At 36.0% G+C, this 15,348-nt stretch overlaps 1 protein-coding gene across 2 annotated transcripts in view; it reads left to right on the forward strand.

The window, feature by feature from the left end:
* Nucleotides 1-9,552: 9,552 nt before the first annotated feature.
* LOC115242625 overlaps nucleotides 9,553-15,348 on the forward strand; it is a 28,011-nt gene continuing 22,215 nt past the window's right edge. The window contains exons 1-2 of one of the 2 annotated variants that reach the window (XM_029819052.1): nucleotides 9,553-9,965; nucleotides 10,058-10,113. In XM_029819052.1, coding sequence (XP_029674912.1) covers nucleotides 10,078-10,113 — 36 coding nt within the window. In that variant the 5' untranslated portion in view covers nucleotides 9,553-9,965; nucleotides 10,058-10,077. Of the gene's footprint in view, nucleotides 10,114-15,348 lie in introns of both variants that reach the window. The other variant, XM_029819051.1, reaches the window with a different exon arrangement.

Consider the following 15,348-nt stretch of genomic DNA (forward strand, 5'->3'; position numbering starts at 1 on the left):
CTCTCTGTCTCTTGTTCCATACTGATTTGATTAGTAAAAATAAGATGCTTATACAGGGTATCCCAGACCTATCGCACCATCTGCTAATAGCAGATTTTTTAGATGATTTTTTCTCAACAAAAATGTCGAGGCATCAATAATTTCCGTGTTATAAGCCATTCAAAAAAGAGGACCTTTTGCAAACTAAACTTTATAAAGAATTAAAACTATACATTTTTTAGTTAATTTCAGATAGAATTTATTTTAATAGAGAGAAAGAGAATTATAATTTAAGATTTAATTACAAATATATAAGAAATGATGGAAAAAATTGGAAACTTGCAAAAAATAATGACCTCTCTCGACATTTTCGCTGAGGAAAAATCGTCTCTAAATGATCTCAAAAATCTCCTATTAGCAAATGGTGCAGTCTGGGACACCCTATATATAATAAAAAAAATTTGTGTTTGCTCCAATAATAAAATATTATATATTGCAATCAATATTAGATATAACATAGGATTTTACTTCATAATTTCTTTAAAAATTATTTATATCGCGAAATTTACATCAAAATAAAAATACACATCAACGTCACACTTATATTTTTAACACACATTATTATTAAATTATTGAAAGTGAAAGTTAGAAACGTGCCAGTAAAAGTTCTTAGGGATCTTTTGCAGACCCAAGAGATTTCTGCCAATAAATGTTGTAATTGCGTAAACAAATAGGGAAATGGAAGAAGAGTAAGAGGAAAGATATACGCGCACCTGCCGTACGACTTGTCCAGTTATAGTTAATTGGCAAACGGTTTCCTCGAAAGAGGATTAATAAAAAAGCAAAGAGTGAACTAGCAGAGTGGGAAAAAAGGAAGCGTGAAATGTGGAATGATACTCGCACATCTGTTTAGTTTCGCGTGATTCCTCGTTAGCGAGTGCTCGCGCGCAAGGCCGTAGAAAGAATCTAGATGCAGGTGTTCTGCATCCGCTATGATATTCAAGAAGATAAAGAAAAAAATAAAGAGAGAGAGAGAGAGAGAGAGAGAGAGAAAGAGAAGGCCGACAGTTAACCGCAGTAAAGACGACGCCACGATCGTCGGCGCGTCCTCGATCGACCAGAAAAATCCTATCGGCCTATCGGACATCTACCGGGTATGATCGTCTTACTTTCTTCGCGCGACACTTGTCTTCGTATATCAGCGAAATGAAACATCCGTTTGCAATGATAATTAATTATTGAGCTCGCCCTATTCTCTTTTGTAATCTTCCCTCGTGGCAAAATAGCTCTTTCTAAACGAAGGGCAGAAGGTTGCTTTAGTACAGGGGGAGGGCGGAGAAGAGGGAGAGGGTAGCGGAGGATATAAAAGCCTCCTTGATTAATCGCCATTTATCGATGATCTCCGGATTGCCTTTAAACTAGTTTCACGAGCGGAATCGATTCCGATCGCGAAAAAATATGAACCAGTTTTCCGATAGAATAGAGAGAAAGGGTATCGCGCGGCCACGTCCGTGCGCGACCTTCGTTATATCGCAAATTGCGAGAGAATGGATCGCTTCTTGCGCCGCGTGATTCTCTCCGCGGGGAAAGGCCCCATTATCCACAGAAGCGGTTTACTCAGCTTACGAGCGTTCCGCTGCGAAACCGGAGACAAGATAAGTCTCATCCGTGCTGCCATTTCCGTTCATTCCGATTGAGAAAGCGAAGATCGATCGGGAAGTGCGCGCTGCTTAGGGCGCAAACTTATCAATTCTGAATCGCCTTGTCGAATCAGAGACAAGTTTCGCTGTTTTTGCAAATATTATTAGCCGATGATCGCGAGTAATGATTTTATGCGAATGTAACGGATATTAATCTAATATATTTTTTACTATATATTTTATAAAGAAAAAAAATCACAGAAATAAAAAACAAAAATTTTTGAATTTATACATGTAATATAATATCGTCTGTCATAATAAAATTAATGTAAACATTAATATTTGTTTATTAATATTAATTTTATGTAATTTATCAAATTTTTTCTTCCACTTCTTTCGCACAAAATTCGATCCAATTTACGTCCAGAGAGAATTTTAATAATCTTACACAATCACAGTCTCGTACTCTAGAAATGAGGTAAGCGCCGTTCGAGTTATCTAAGCGATCTTACTACGACTAATGACTTTCGACACTCTAACCGCGCAACCGTTAATCATAGCGTGAATGTGCATATCTCGGTGTGACTTTTGATCAAACGAAGATCTCAGAAGAAATGAACATTCACTCTAAAAGAAATCTCGTCTGTCGGCATCATCTTCCAGAGCGCAAGAAAACGTGAAAGCCTAAACGGTTACTTAGTGTATATTTCTTCCTTGAAGAAACGAGCTAATATCGCGGATGCTGACGATTATTAAAGGGGAATTGTTCTTATTACGCACAGGATTCTACGTCGAATTGCATTTACTGCCGGATGCTTACTAATATTTCCTTGAATTGCTTCTATAGCAACTCTGATAATTTTCGACAGATTTATCTCGGAAATAGATTTATTGAAATGATACCGATAAATTCTTGAAAAAGGAATCCGCAAAACGGAAGATGTTGTCGTGCGAAGAGATCCGATGAGAACGATTCGACTGCGCACTCAACGTAAAGGGGTATTTCGTGTTTATCGCATTTCCTACCGCCTAGTACAGTTAACGTACTGAAGCTACCATGGTTAAGCATGGCAAGAGTCGAAGGTAATCAGCACTTATCGTTCGCATTAGGTCTCTCCTTCGTAATGCATTCCAATGAGATTGACTAAGGAAGATTCAAAGATCGCCGGTCATTTCCCGCGGAACGTACAATAGCACGGACACTGGGAATTTCTTATCAAAAGAGCGATCCTCTAGTTATGAAACAGTATTCTATTTTTTTTTTCTGATCCATAAATGTCAATATATGCGATTGCATCGGGGTTTATCCCAAAACATCGACTTTTAAAAATTTTATGAAAGTGAAATAAAGAAACAGAATAATTTCCCTGCCGATCCACGCGCGGCATTTTATCGCGTCAGATGTCAAGTTCACGGGAAGAGGAGAGAAAAAATGTGGAAGGGAAACGAGGAGGCGGCCGGAACGAAACGGAGGTTTTCTCGCCACGGCATATGGAGGCTGTTCGCGACTTTTTATACGCATTTCGCGTTTCTATCACTAACCACGTGCTTGTCCGCGTCTTCCCTTCACGGCCAATTCATTCGAGTAAGGTGCCTGCCCGCCGGGCTCGCGACGTCCTCGCTGACAAGCGTCTCGAAGCATAATCCTTCCCTTATCCCTTTCTTCCTCTTCCCGTCCACGCCACTCCAGTCGTTCTGTTCGCTCTTCTTGCTCCTCTTTTTGCGCTCGGCACCCGTATGCGAATGAACGACCTCGAGGTACCCACGCTTGCCGAGAAACGAGCTCGTAAAGCGTTAGTCACGCGTTATTCGTGCCGTCTGGACTTCCTCGTCCATCGGCTTCTTCGCGTATCTTTCCGCCTCCACGGATTCTCCACCGTCGACCTCCTCCCTCTTCCACGTATTTCTCCTCTTCGTCGCGGTCTCGACCCCCGATGCCGTTTCTCGCCCTTTCTCACCGTTCGAGCGGTAGCGATCCGCACGGGTTGGGGGTTAAATCGGATCGTTAACATAGGAGAGGTCAGGGCTCCCGCTCCACGGGATGGTTTTGCATAGCTGGATCGGTTATGTACGGGAGAATATTTTGCGGCAATTCGCAATGTGCGGACTAACGGCTTTGAACCAGCAAATCACTACCTGCGACTCGTTAGCGGATTCCTCGTGTTCATTTTCCGAACTCCCGTATGAATATCGTTAGTAGCGTCGGGAATTTAGCGCGGGTGTCGATTATTAACGTAAACGATCAAATCTGATCTGATCATATGCAAGTCCGCCAAACTATTTTTTTTTTTTTATGAACGACAAATTTATGATCAAATTAAAATGTAATGCAAATTATCAATCAGTTTACTAGACTTGTAATTGCTAATATTATTTAATATCGTATATGTACATGTATATTGCTATAGTAACTTTCTGTTTGATTTAAAGTCTGCTTTCGATAATCTATCAATTTACGACAAAAGTCGAGAGACAGATTTCTATTTATAATTTTACGCATCGTGCAATATATATATCTACAAACAGAGAGAGAAAGAGAGAGAGAGAAATACGGTATATAAAATTATAAATAAAGTTCTATTTCAGATTTTTTTATCGAGGTTTATAAATCGTTTTAAAACAGAAATATTATAAATTATATTTGACAATCGACAATCTTATCAGATTTTTTAATTACTTTTATAATTTATATTAATTTACAATTTTTTAGCAATATCTATAACTATAATATATCTATATTGATCTAACAATTAATAGTTGAAATGTGATATAATATAATATACATGAAAATAACTGAGGTAGATTATTCTAGAAAGCCGTTCTTTTCATGTTTTGAGTACTTTGGTGACTTTCTCCCCACACGAGGCTCTCTCGACATCTCACTTACAGGCGAAAACTTCGCATGTGTAGAACGACAACAAATAGTTTCGATCCCTTATTTGGGCAAGCGTATCGATCCTTTATCGTTATTGGTTCTAACACCTGAAATCGCGACAGATCCATGTGAGGATCGAAAGTAGGGTGATCGAGATCGCCGAATTTCAGTCAGTCTGACGACAGAGAGCAAACAAGTAAGAGCAAAATGTATCAAACCGCATAATAATTATAACTTCCAGTCCATCACGCGATTTAGTGTAATCGGCGAAATCACGAAAACTGTGTGCTGTGTTAACGCACGTTGTGTAGAAAAACGTTCTGCGAACGATATAAAGTTCGTTAGACAATTTTATGTGAATAAAAAACTCTGACATTAATTTTATAAAAGTCTCCATTGTGATTCAAGAGTATGGTTCGTGTGTCGCTCGACCTTCCGTAAACCTATTCCAGTCGCACTTGCGATTATAAATCTTACATCATTAAGTGGCTTTCGTCAACATAAAAATTGGTCCTTCGAGCCGGGTTTACAGAGCGAACAATCGATTAAGGAGCGAACATTCGGATACGGAACGAATAAGTGTAAATCGTTTCGAACAATTCGTTACCGAAGTGAACGGGTAGTGATTTTCCGTTTATAAGTGCGGTAATTCGCGGATTAACGCGAGTGTTCTCTCTCTCTCTCTTTATATATTTAACACAGATTCATCATATCTTTTTCATTAGAAAACGAGATCTGTCTCACTCGCTCGCGCGGGAACAAGACTCTGTCTCTCTCCACCAATGTTGTTCTCGGGGACGCTTTCTCGCGCATGCGCGTTAAATATGGCCTTAAGATACGTGTCAAATTTATAAGAAAAAGGGTACTGTTAAGCCCTCTGCTCAGATAATGTTAAGAATAATCTAAAATGTTTTACAAATTAATGAATCACAAATAAATAATAAAAAATTAATAAAAGACGATTATAATTAGCTTAAAAAATTTCTGGCATTAAACATATTATTGTAAGTAATGTACGTACACAAATATGTACTACATACGCCGTCGCTGGATTTCTCTACCAATGCGCTGCGCATGCGCGAGAAAGCGTCCCCGAGAACAACACTGCTCTCCACCCCGATAAACTTCGGCAGTCACGACAATAAACTTTCCGTTTATAATAAGTGCGATAATTCGCGAATTGATGTGAGTGCTCTCTCTCTCTCTCTCTCTCTCTCTCTATTTAACACAAGTCAGATTCAAAAGTTTACCATTGTACAGTGGCCAGTAAGAGAACTAATTAAACAAATAGGGTTCAAATTCCGTTTTTCTGCAAATATCTCATTAAATATCGATTTTACAAAAAAATACAAGAGTAGAAAATTAAAGAATGGACAATTTTGCACAAGAAATGTTCTACAAGTTTTTTTCGTACGAGCAATATTTTTCACGTAAAAATTTATGCAAGATATTTAATTTTCGGTGAATTTACGGAGCACGCCGACAGACGTTACGTGGATTGAAGCGTCACACGCGCGCATAAAAAATGTTACAACTTTTGAACGAATTACCGTACAGAAATAAGCAAAAAAATTGTTGAAAAGCTGAAGATTTCAGTTTTTTAATGCAATTTGTTTCGTTATTCTACGATAATTTTTAAAATTCTCTTTTAAACAAAATGTTACACATCATTTTTGCCTTCTTTCATAAAATCAGCCACAAATAGCTTCCAAATTAATTAATTAATAATTTATTAATTAAAAAAAAACCAGCAGAATATTATAGTATATATCATACTTCATACTTTTATCCCACGAAAGGAAAAAAATTACTTTTTTTTTTTTTTTTAATCAAGCTATTGACATTTTCAGTGATTTCCAAAATTTTTTATGAAACATTAAACTTGAAATTGTCATAATTTCGCGACAAATTGTGCTAAAAAACGATAAACTTCGGCAGTCACGACAATAAACTTTCCGTTTATAATAAGTGCGATAATTCGCGAATTGATGTGAGTGCTCTCTCTCTCTCTCTCTCTCTCTCTCTCTCTCTCTCTCTCTCTGTATTTAACACAAGTCAGATTCATCGTATCTTTCTCATTAGAAGACGAGATCTGTCTCACTCACTCGCGCGGGAACAAGACTCTGTCTTTCTCTACCCCAACAAGTTGAAGCTTCGGCGGTCACGATGATAATAAGCTCGTGCGCGAGGGTGTCGATATTCCCCACCGCTCGCTGATTGCGCCCATTTTGTGCGCGTACGGTTCACGCGGATTAATGCGAGTGCTATCTTCTTCTAAAAAGAAGCTTTCTCTCTCACACATACGGAAACGGCTATTACACTTGACTTTAATTATAATCAGTGTTGTTTAAAGCCTGTCCAGTGAGAGATAAACTTAGTTAACTTTAATAATTGTGATCGGTGTTGATGTAAATGCACCTCCGACAATAAACGTAAAAAACAATAAAAACCGGTATTCAGGTGGATAAAGAACGTGACAGTTGTGAGTGAACGCGATATCACGCGAAATTTAAAAAGAGCCTGTACGTACAGACGGATCATACGAGATTCGCCATGGAATCTTCTGAGGAGTTGTTGGCAGCGCAGATCAGCACGCAGACGTTGATCTTCAGGATCCTGATGAACTTCAACAAGCTCGCCAAATCAAAAAGGATTACGACAGCTGTCCGAAGCCGAATCAACAGCCTCAAAGCATATTGGGAAGTCAGCCAGGCCTATCATGCAAAGCTGTGCACCATCGGGGACGAGGAGACCAGACGATGAGTACTTCACGGATACGTTTTTATTTATATGTTTTAATTAACGATTCTGTGGAAGAGATTATATGGATTTCTTGTCGGAGAGCCTTGAGCTTTGCAAGCGAGCAATGCATAATCGAGTCTTGACGAGTCTATCTTATCGCATGAATCGAAACATTCAATAATTCATTTACCGCGAATTGATATTCATAAATTTTTGGAAGACATAATATATAGAATTTCCGCGATATATTCGATTTATTGAGAATAGAACCGATTTATCTAACGTGCAGAAGTTGCATTATCTTAAGGCGAACTTGACAGGAGACGCAAGTTTAATTTTGGCTAATACTCAAGTAACCGACGCTAATTATAATACCGCGGGAATTATTAAGAAAACGTTACGATAACACACGTGCTATAGTGAATGCTCATTTACAATCGTTTATGGATATTCGCTGTGTGAATTCTCAGTCCGTGAGCAATTTAAAGAATTTGAGAGACCAACGATATTTATATGACCTTGTTAAATTTAAAGAGATCCATTAATCAATGACAAGAAGATTTAATGGTATTTATTACGGTTTCAAAATTTAATAAAAATACTCGTTGGGACTGCGAGCTCTCATTCGGAGACGATACTGAGATTCTGAATTTTGAGAAACTTGACGCTTTCCTTACTTCGAGAATTTGAGCGCTGGAAGTTATACATGCAATAGCCATGCAGTTAATAAATCAGAGATCAGAAAATCAAATAAATCCAATAATGTAAAATTATGCTTCAAGCTTCCTCGAACAACGGAAAGAATTTAGCATGCGAGGGTATTAAATTAAATCACTGTAAGACTTCTTAATCAATCCATCTCTCAGCGTGTTGAGTTATTAAAAGGTCATAAATGTTGTTTCAATTGTCTACGGCAAGGACATTTACCATGGTCGTATAAAAGTAAGAATGTTTGCACTCTTTGCAAGTTAAAACACCATTTGCTAATAATATATCGAGATTAATACATATATTGTACAATACATATACAATAATTAATGCATCGAGAAAAGATTGCGGCGGAGAATGAAACTCTCCAGTTGTCAGGCGGAGCTGACCAGACCGCTGGTAGCTCGACAAATTTAACCATACAAAGCAAGATCGGTTAAATGAAAGAGATGTTTCAAGTAATAAATTCTTGAATACAGTAATTAACAATACGTTATTTTCAATCGCTTCCGTTCTAATCAAGATCAGATCGCTCTATACGCGTTCGGCCATTATTTGATCAATAATACAGTAACTTTAGACAAAAATCGAGCAAAATCTTGGAAAAAATGTTAGTCAGCTGAATTTTGGCACAGACCTTTGTTTTTGCATAAGATTGAAGGGGAAAAAAGTTTACCATTGTACAGTGGCTAGTAAGAGAACTAATTAAACAAATAGGGTTCAAATTCCGTTTTTATCTCGTTAAATATCGATTTTACAAAAAAATGCAAGAGTAGAAAATTAAAGAATAGACAATTTTGCACAAGAAATGTTCTATAAGTTTTTTTCGTACGAGCGATATTTTTCACGTAAGAATTTATGCAAGATGTACGATTTTCGGTGAATTTACGAAGCGCGCCAACAGACGTTACGTGGATTGAAGCGTCACACGCGCGCATAAAAAATGTTACAACTTTTGAACGAATTACCGTACAGAAATAAGCAAAAAAATTGTTGAAAAGCTGAAGATTTCAGTTTTTTAATGCAATTTGTTTCGTTATTCTACGATAATTTTTAAAATTCTCTTTTAAACAAAATGTTACACATCATTTTTGCCTTCTTTCATAAAATCAGCCACAAATAGCTTCCAAATTAATTAATTAATAATTTATTAATTAAAAAAAAACCAGCAGAATATTATAGTATATATCATACTTCATACTTTTATCCCACGAAAGGAAAAAAATTACTTTTTTTTTTTTTTTTAATCAAGCTATTGACATTTTCAGTGATTTCCAAAATTTTTTATGAAACATTAAACTTGAAATTGTCATAATTTCGCGACAAATTGTGCTAAAAAATGTTTAAGAAAGCAATTGAAAGCTTGGAATTGTCTACTTTTAGGTCCCACATTGCAATATTCCATAATTTTTTGAATTTTCATTTATTTACGATATTCCAAGCTTTCAATTGCTTTTTTAAAAACTTTTCCAGCGTAATTTTTCGCAAAATTATGACAAATTCAAAATTAACGTTTCATGAAAATTTTTGAGAATTGCTGTAAATGTCAATAGCTTGATTACAAAGAAAACAAATTTTGTAATTTTTTTTCTTTTGTGGGGTCAAAGTATGAAGTATATACTGTAATATCCTGTAGGCGTTTTTTTTTTTTTAACAATTTGGAAGCTAATTGTGGCTGCTTTTATGAAAGAAGGCAAAAATGATATGTTACATTTTGTTTAAACCATCGTAGAATTTTAAAAATTATCGTAGAATAACGAAACAAATCGCATTAAAAAGCTGAAATCTTCAGCTTTTCAACAAATGAGATGAACCTCTTTTAGACGAACTGTTATGACATTGCGAAATAAACGTGAATATTACGTTAGTCATATGTTGTCAAATTTGGAGGCGGAATTAAATCTGCGAAAGAAAACTCGGCATATTGAACTTCAACAATTTCAAAATACCATTGTGTGTAACTTGAATATTGGTGCGAATTGTGAGATATCCACCGCCGAGCGTAACGATGAGGTGACCGGGTAAGTCAGTATAATAAAGTTCAGTAATTTACATGAAAATATATCATTTCTTTGCGTTTTTAAAATTATAAATAACTAATTTTCGTTTGCAGGTACTTCTATATGAAATAATATGAGCACAACTCTGATGACCAATGATAAAGAAGAGGTATGCATTATCAATCATGCATTTATCCCCTAAAATGTCTTGTATAAATCATTTAAGTGCACAATATATATAATAATATATATAATAATATATATAATAATATATAATAATTTAATTTATTAATATTTTATAAATCAATAAAATTCTTCTAACGAAATACCTAATAAATACAACTGCATCAATAATAATAAAATTTTCTTAACAAAATATCAAGAGACACGGTATTAGTGTCTCACGCCAAGTTCACGCGAAGCCGCGAGGCACTCCGGGTATCTATACGCGAGTCGGACAGTTGCAAGTACCTTAGATTATCGGACCTCAATAACGGCTGAACCGATCGTATTTTTAATCAGCTTAATTAATAGCTTGGATTTGAATTATATAATGAAAGTGTTTTAATCTTTTTTCTACATGTATCGTGAACGGAGGTAATATAATGCAAAGTCGAAATGTATAAAATTTTTATTTATTAAGATACGTCTCCGTTGTCATCGCCGCCCAAGTCCCTAATGCGCATGCACGAAAATTGTACGGTTGGAGTATTCGCCATAAGATTGCGCTAGCGATGCTCTGAAATTTGACAAGTAAATGAATTTGACAAGTAAATGAAAAGTAAAAAAGGGTTAACGGTAGTGTTTCGCGCTAAGTCACGCGCAACCAAATTTACGCACATTGTTGACAACGCTAAAATTTTAACGGTTTCATCAGCAAAAATATATCTACTTCAATTATGAACAATGATCACGGCAATGACAAATATGTCGAAGAAATTAGTTCCTCAATTATTGTAAATGTTTTGCCGCTGTCAGTAATAGATCCCAGCAAACACAATTTTATAATTATATTATATAACAGTTACATAACTCATTAATATAAAAAAATTCATTAATATAGCCTTTTTTTAAGCCCTCGAAACGATAATCCCTCCCTGAATGGCTTTCAATTGGACACAGTAACTTTTGATCATAATATAATTAGACACATTACATTTAGACACAGTTATTATTGGACATAATAACAATTCGACAAAACTAAATGAAAAAAAATGTTCATTTACAAGATTTTCGCAACTTTTTGATTATCGATTTGTCTCGTTTCATAGATAATGATTTGCCATAAATCATTATTGTATTCATCATAAAAGAATTTTTTCATTTTATTAGATGAAAAATTTTGGAAATGAAACGTTACTTCCAAATTGTTTGTTGCAGTTATTTGTTGCTTTCTCGGTATTAGCGTTATTTTTAATTTTGCTTCCCATTTATTTTTTAATATTGTTTTTAGTTCTGGGAATACCGAGAATCATACACTATTGTGGCATGGTGTGCACTGCTCATTAATTTTGTTGTATAATTTATATCTGAAAGCACATGACTATGTTATAATCACAGATTTTTATCACACTGTATGGTAGTATCCCTGATAGCAAAATGTCAGTAGATGCCGGCAGACTGACAGCATATTCGGTCAGAGAATTACAGCTGATTGGCATCAATTGTACCACCATTATGCTTGTATTCTGCCGGCAGAACTTGCCGACATTATTTGACAGCGAAAACCGAGCAGATCTTGCCGAGGGCAGTCTGACGATAGATTGGCGACAGAAAACGAGTAGATCCTGCCGAACAGAATCTGACGGCTCTGCTCGTTTTCTGCCATTAATCTGCCGTCAGACTGCTAAGCAGAATATGTTCGGTTTCTGTCGTCAATCTGCTGTCAGACTGCGCTCAGACGCGTCAGACCAACATTTACTAAATAGACATCAATCGTCCAATAAAATTTTTATGTCCCTATTACATGTTTGCCTTTAAAAATACGATAAAATTTCTTAGACAATCTAAACGTAACATAATATTTTCAGACAGTATACACTTTTAAAATGATTAGAATCAAGTAAACGCATTTACTGCGTAAATTTATATATACATTTATAAAATCGTTAAAATAGTGCGGGATCTGATGAACCCCACTTGTCCTCATTTTACGAAAATAACTTGTCCTCATTTTACGAAAATAACTTGCCCGGATAAAAGTTAACAAAAATAATAACTTAATAACTTACTTCGTCATTTCATAACATTTTATTATTTCCTTTATTATGACATGATAAATTAGATGTCCATCTATTATACAGGCACATTTTATAATGCCATTGCAACCTTTATTTTTTAAAACCTTGGCTAAGTGACCGCTGAGGCCGCGAGCCGTTGGTATATATTTGTATATAGCAAATGAAAGCAAATAAAATAACAATAATAATAATAAAATATAAGGTAAGGACTTCTAAGGAGGTCAAGGTCATTGACCTTTCCTGTGGCTCGGTTAATAACAAAAAGTTATGAAGGAATACATTTTTATATATTCTTGATTAAACATACTAATTTTATGCGTGCAATATTGATACCGAGTACATTGTTTGATTGGTATGTAAGAAGAGGCGGTCAAAAATTTTACTTTTAAATCAGAAAAATAGGTTTGGTTAAATCGGAAATAGTAAGTCATTGAACAAGTCAATCTACAAGTCGATTAGTTAGTTCGTTCTCAGTGCAGTTATTAAAAGTCATTTACATCGCGAACTGTGACCAGTGTCTTGTTCAACGGCATCTCTCTCGACCACGAACGACAATCTCCGAGTTAAACTGCCCGCCCGTCTTCTACTTAAAAAGAGTAAGTCGCTACCAACCAATCTTTCTTTACGCGAATTCCAACTAGGAATTATCACTTATAATTTTTTATAGTGAAAAAGATCACCTTGCGTATTTCGATCGAGCGACTTCATTCGCGAGCCAAGTACATACATCGAGTTTATCGCAGGACTCGGAGGGCGTTGGCGCAAGCTGACTCAAAAACGATTAGTATAGCTAACCAATATATCGCTAGAATCAACCATAATTTAATCAAAGCGAATAGAATTGTTAGAATAATTAATAGAATTAACAATCACGATTACGATTTTGCACACACCTACAGACATTCTAGCGACCTCATTACTTCTGTTCCCAGTACAAAGATCGCACTAGGTCCCATCCCGTGTAAAAGGGATTAAATTCCCTGACCAAAAAGGGACCACCGAGCGAACATCTGAATAAACAGCGCAATAGCGACCCAAACGGTCGTTTACCTGGTTTTCAAACCTAAGAGTTCGTTCGACCCGATTCTTACGCCGCAAGGCGTCTGATTTCGGGATAATTAAGATAGTTGTTGCGCCCTTCCATCGACTCATCCTTTTTCGAGTCTGGACGTAACACCCTCAAAAAAAAATTATAAAAAAGGGAACTTGTAAGACTCAAGCACTTATTATTCAGTTTTCACGCGGTATTGTCAATCGGTCTAATGTTCTGACATCTTAACTCGTGAGTGAAGTCATTTCTGCAATCAGTGTCCTCATTTGGCGTCACTTCTGAATCAACTCACAGCTGCGAAACCAACCATCACAACATATTACTCAACAAGAGAACCTAGAAGCATCACAGAAAAATTGTCAACCTCTCTCGCCTTTTGAGTCACCAGCAAAAAGTAGGTTACAACAATTTAATCTTCTTTGAGAGGTCACCACATCTCTGATAAGAGATTACGGACTGTGAGGAATCTTCTTTTAATATTCCTTAACTGCTCGAGCATATTTTCTTCGTTTTCATTGTGTAATCGTCTTAGCTGCTCATTTAACAATCTTTGATAACCTCTAAATGGATCCATTGTCTACTAAAAACTGTTAAAACTGTAAAACTGTGGGGATCACGTTCAGTTATACACGTATTTTTATTTTTTTGTTATACACTTAAATTTTCTAATCGAAACAGAAATCCTATTACATTATTATTTTTGCACAGGTTCCATAGTGGAAAATCATTCCCAAACAATTAAATTCTCTAACCAGGCGTATAAATCGGGTCCATCGCAAGACTTGGAGGATGTTGGCTAGAGCTCCCGCGGATCGTAACTTGCGTATTAATAATAAAATTAATAGATATAATACTAGAAATTTGTGTCCGAATATTCGTTGGCAAAAGAAAATTATTTTTGCACAGGTTTCATAGTGGAAAATCATCTCGGCCAAACAATTAAATTCACGAACCAGGCGTATAAATCGGGTTCAGGACTTGGAAGGTGTTGGCTCGGACTTCGCGGATTGCAACTTGCGTATCAATAATAGAATTAATAGATATAATACTAGAATCTATAATATAATCAATAGATATATTAATAGAACTAATAATAGAATCAATAAAATCAATAAAATCAATAGATATATTAATAGAATTAATACACATACACACACACGATTTCAAGTCCACCATTTCTCTTTCATCTCTCCATTTTCCTCCTAGTTATTCTCCCATATATTCCCTTGAACACTTTTTTCCTTCCCCTAAATTACATCAATTTTCTCCGAAATTATTTTCTTCCTTATCCACTATCGTCCTCGATGAATTATCCCCCTTTCCCTTCAACCTTCTGAATGTGATGATTTTCAAAAAGCGATCCAAAATTTCGTAAACGAACTTAATCTCAAAGCAGAATCAAAGAATATCAAAATTAACCCCACTATTCCCTCATTCAATGATCCTTTTATTCCCTCCTACTTTTATTCATAACTTAATATTATTTTTATTTATTTATATATATCCTTACATTGTAATAACCAGTCAGAATCTAAATTTAACGTAAAATCATTCCCTTGCATTTTGACTGATGTCCTCCGTATTAATGTAACACCCGCGAATTAACACACACACACACACACACACACACTCACATATACTCAGAGAAAAACCAATATTATATTTTATTTTATTTTTTATATAATCATGTATACCTACCATTCATTTCAAAATGAATAAATTTATATTTGTTAATTAAAGGTCAAAATAACTCATTATTAACCCCCACTCATTCCTTTAGACAAAAATCGCATTTGGTCCCATCCCGCGTAAAAGAGATTAAATTCTCTGACCAAAAAGGGACCGCCGAGCGAACTTCCGAAAAACAGTGTAATAGCGACCCGAACGGTCGTTTACCTGATTTTCGGACCGACAATGTTGTTTGACCCGACTTTAACGTAACCTCGAGACGTTTAACTTCGGGATAATAAAAGATAGTTGTTGCGCCCTTCCGTCGCCTCATCCTTCCCCGAGTCTGGACGTAACATACTGCTCTTTAAATTTTGGGGGCTCGTCCGGGATTGTAATGTGCGATCTTTTAAACTGGAATGAGTAAAGGGACAAGAGGTACAGC

Source organism: Formica exsecta, unplaced genomic scaffold (genome assembly GCF_003651465.1).
Source record: "Formica exsecta isolate Colony F162 unplaced genomic scaffold, ASM365146v1 scaffold614, whole genome shotgun sequence".
In the NCBI taxonomy this organism is placed as follows: Eukaryota; Metazoa; Arthropoda; class Insecta; order Hymenoptera; family Formicidae; genus Formica; species Formica exsecta.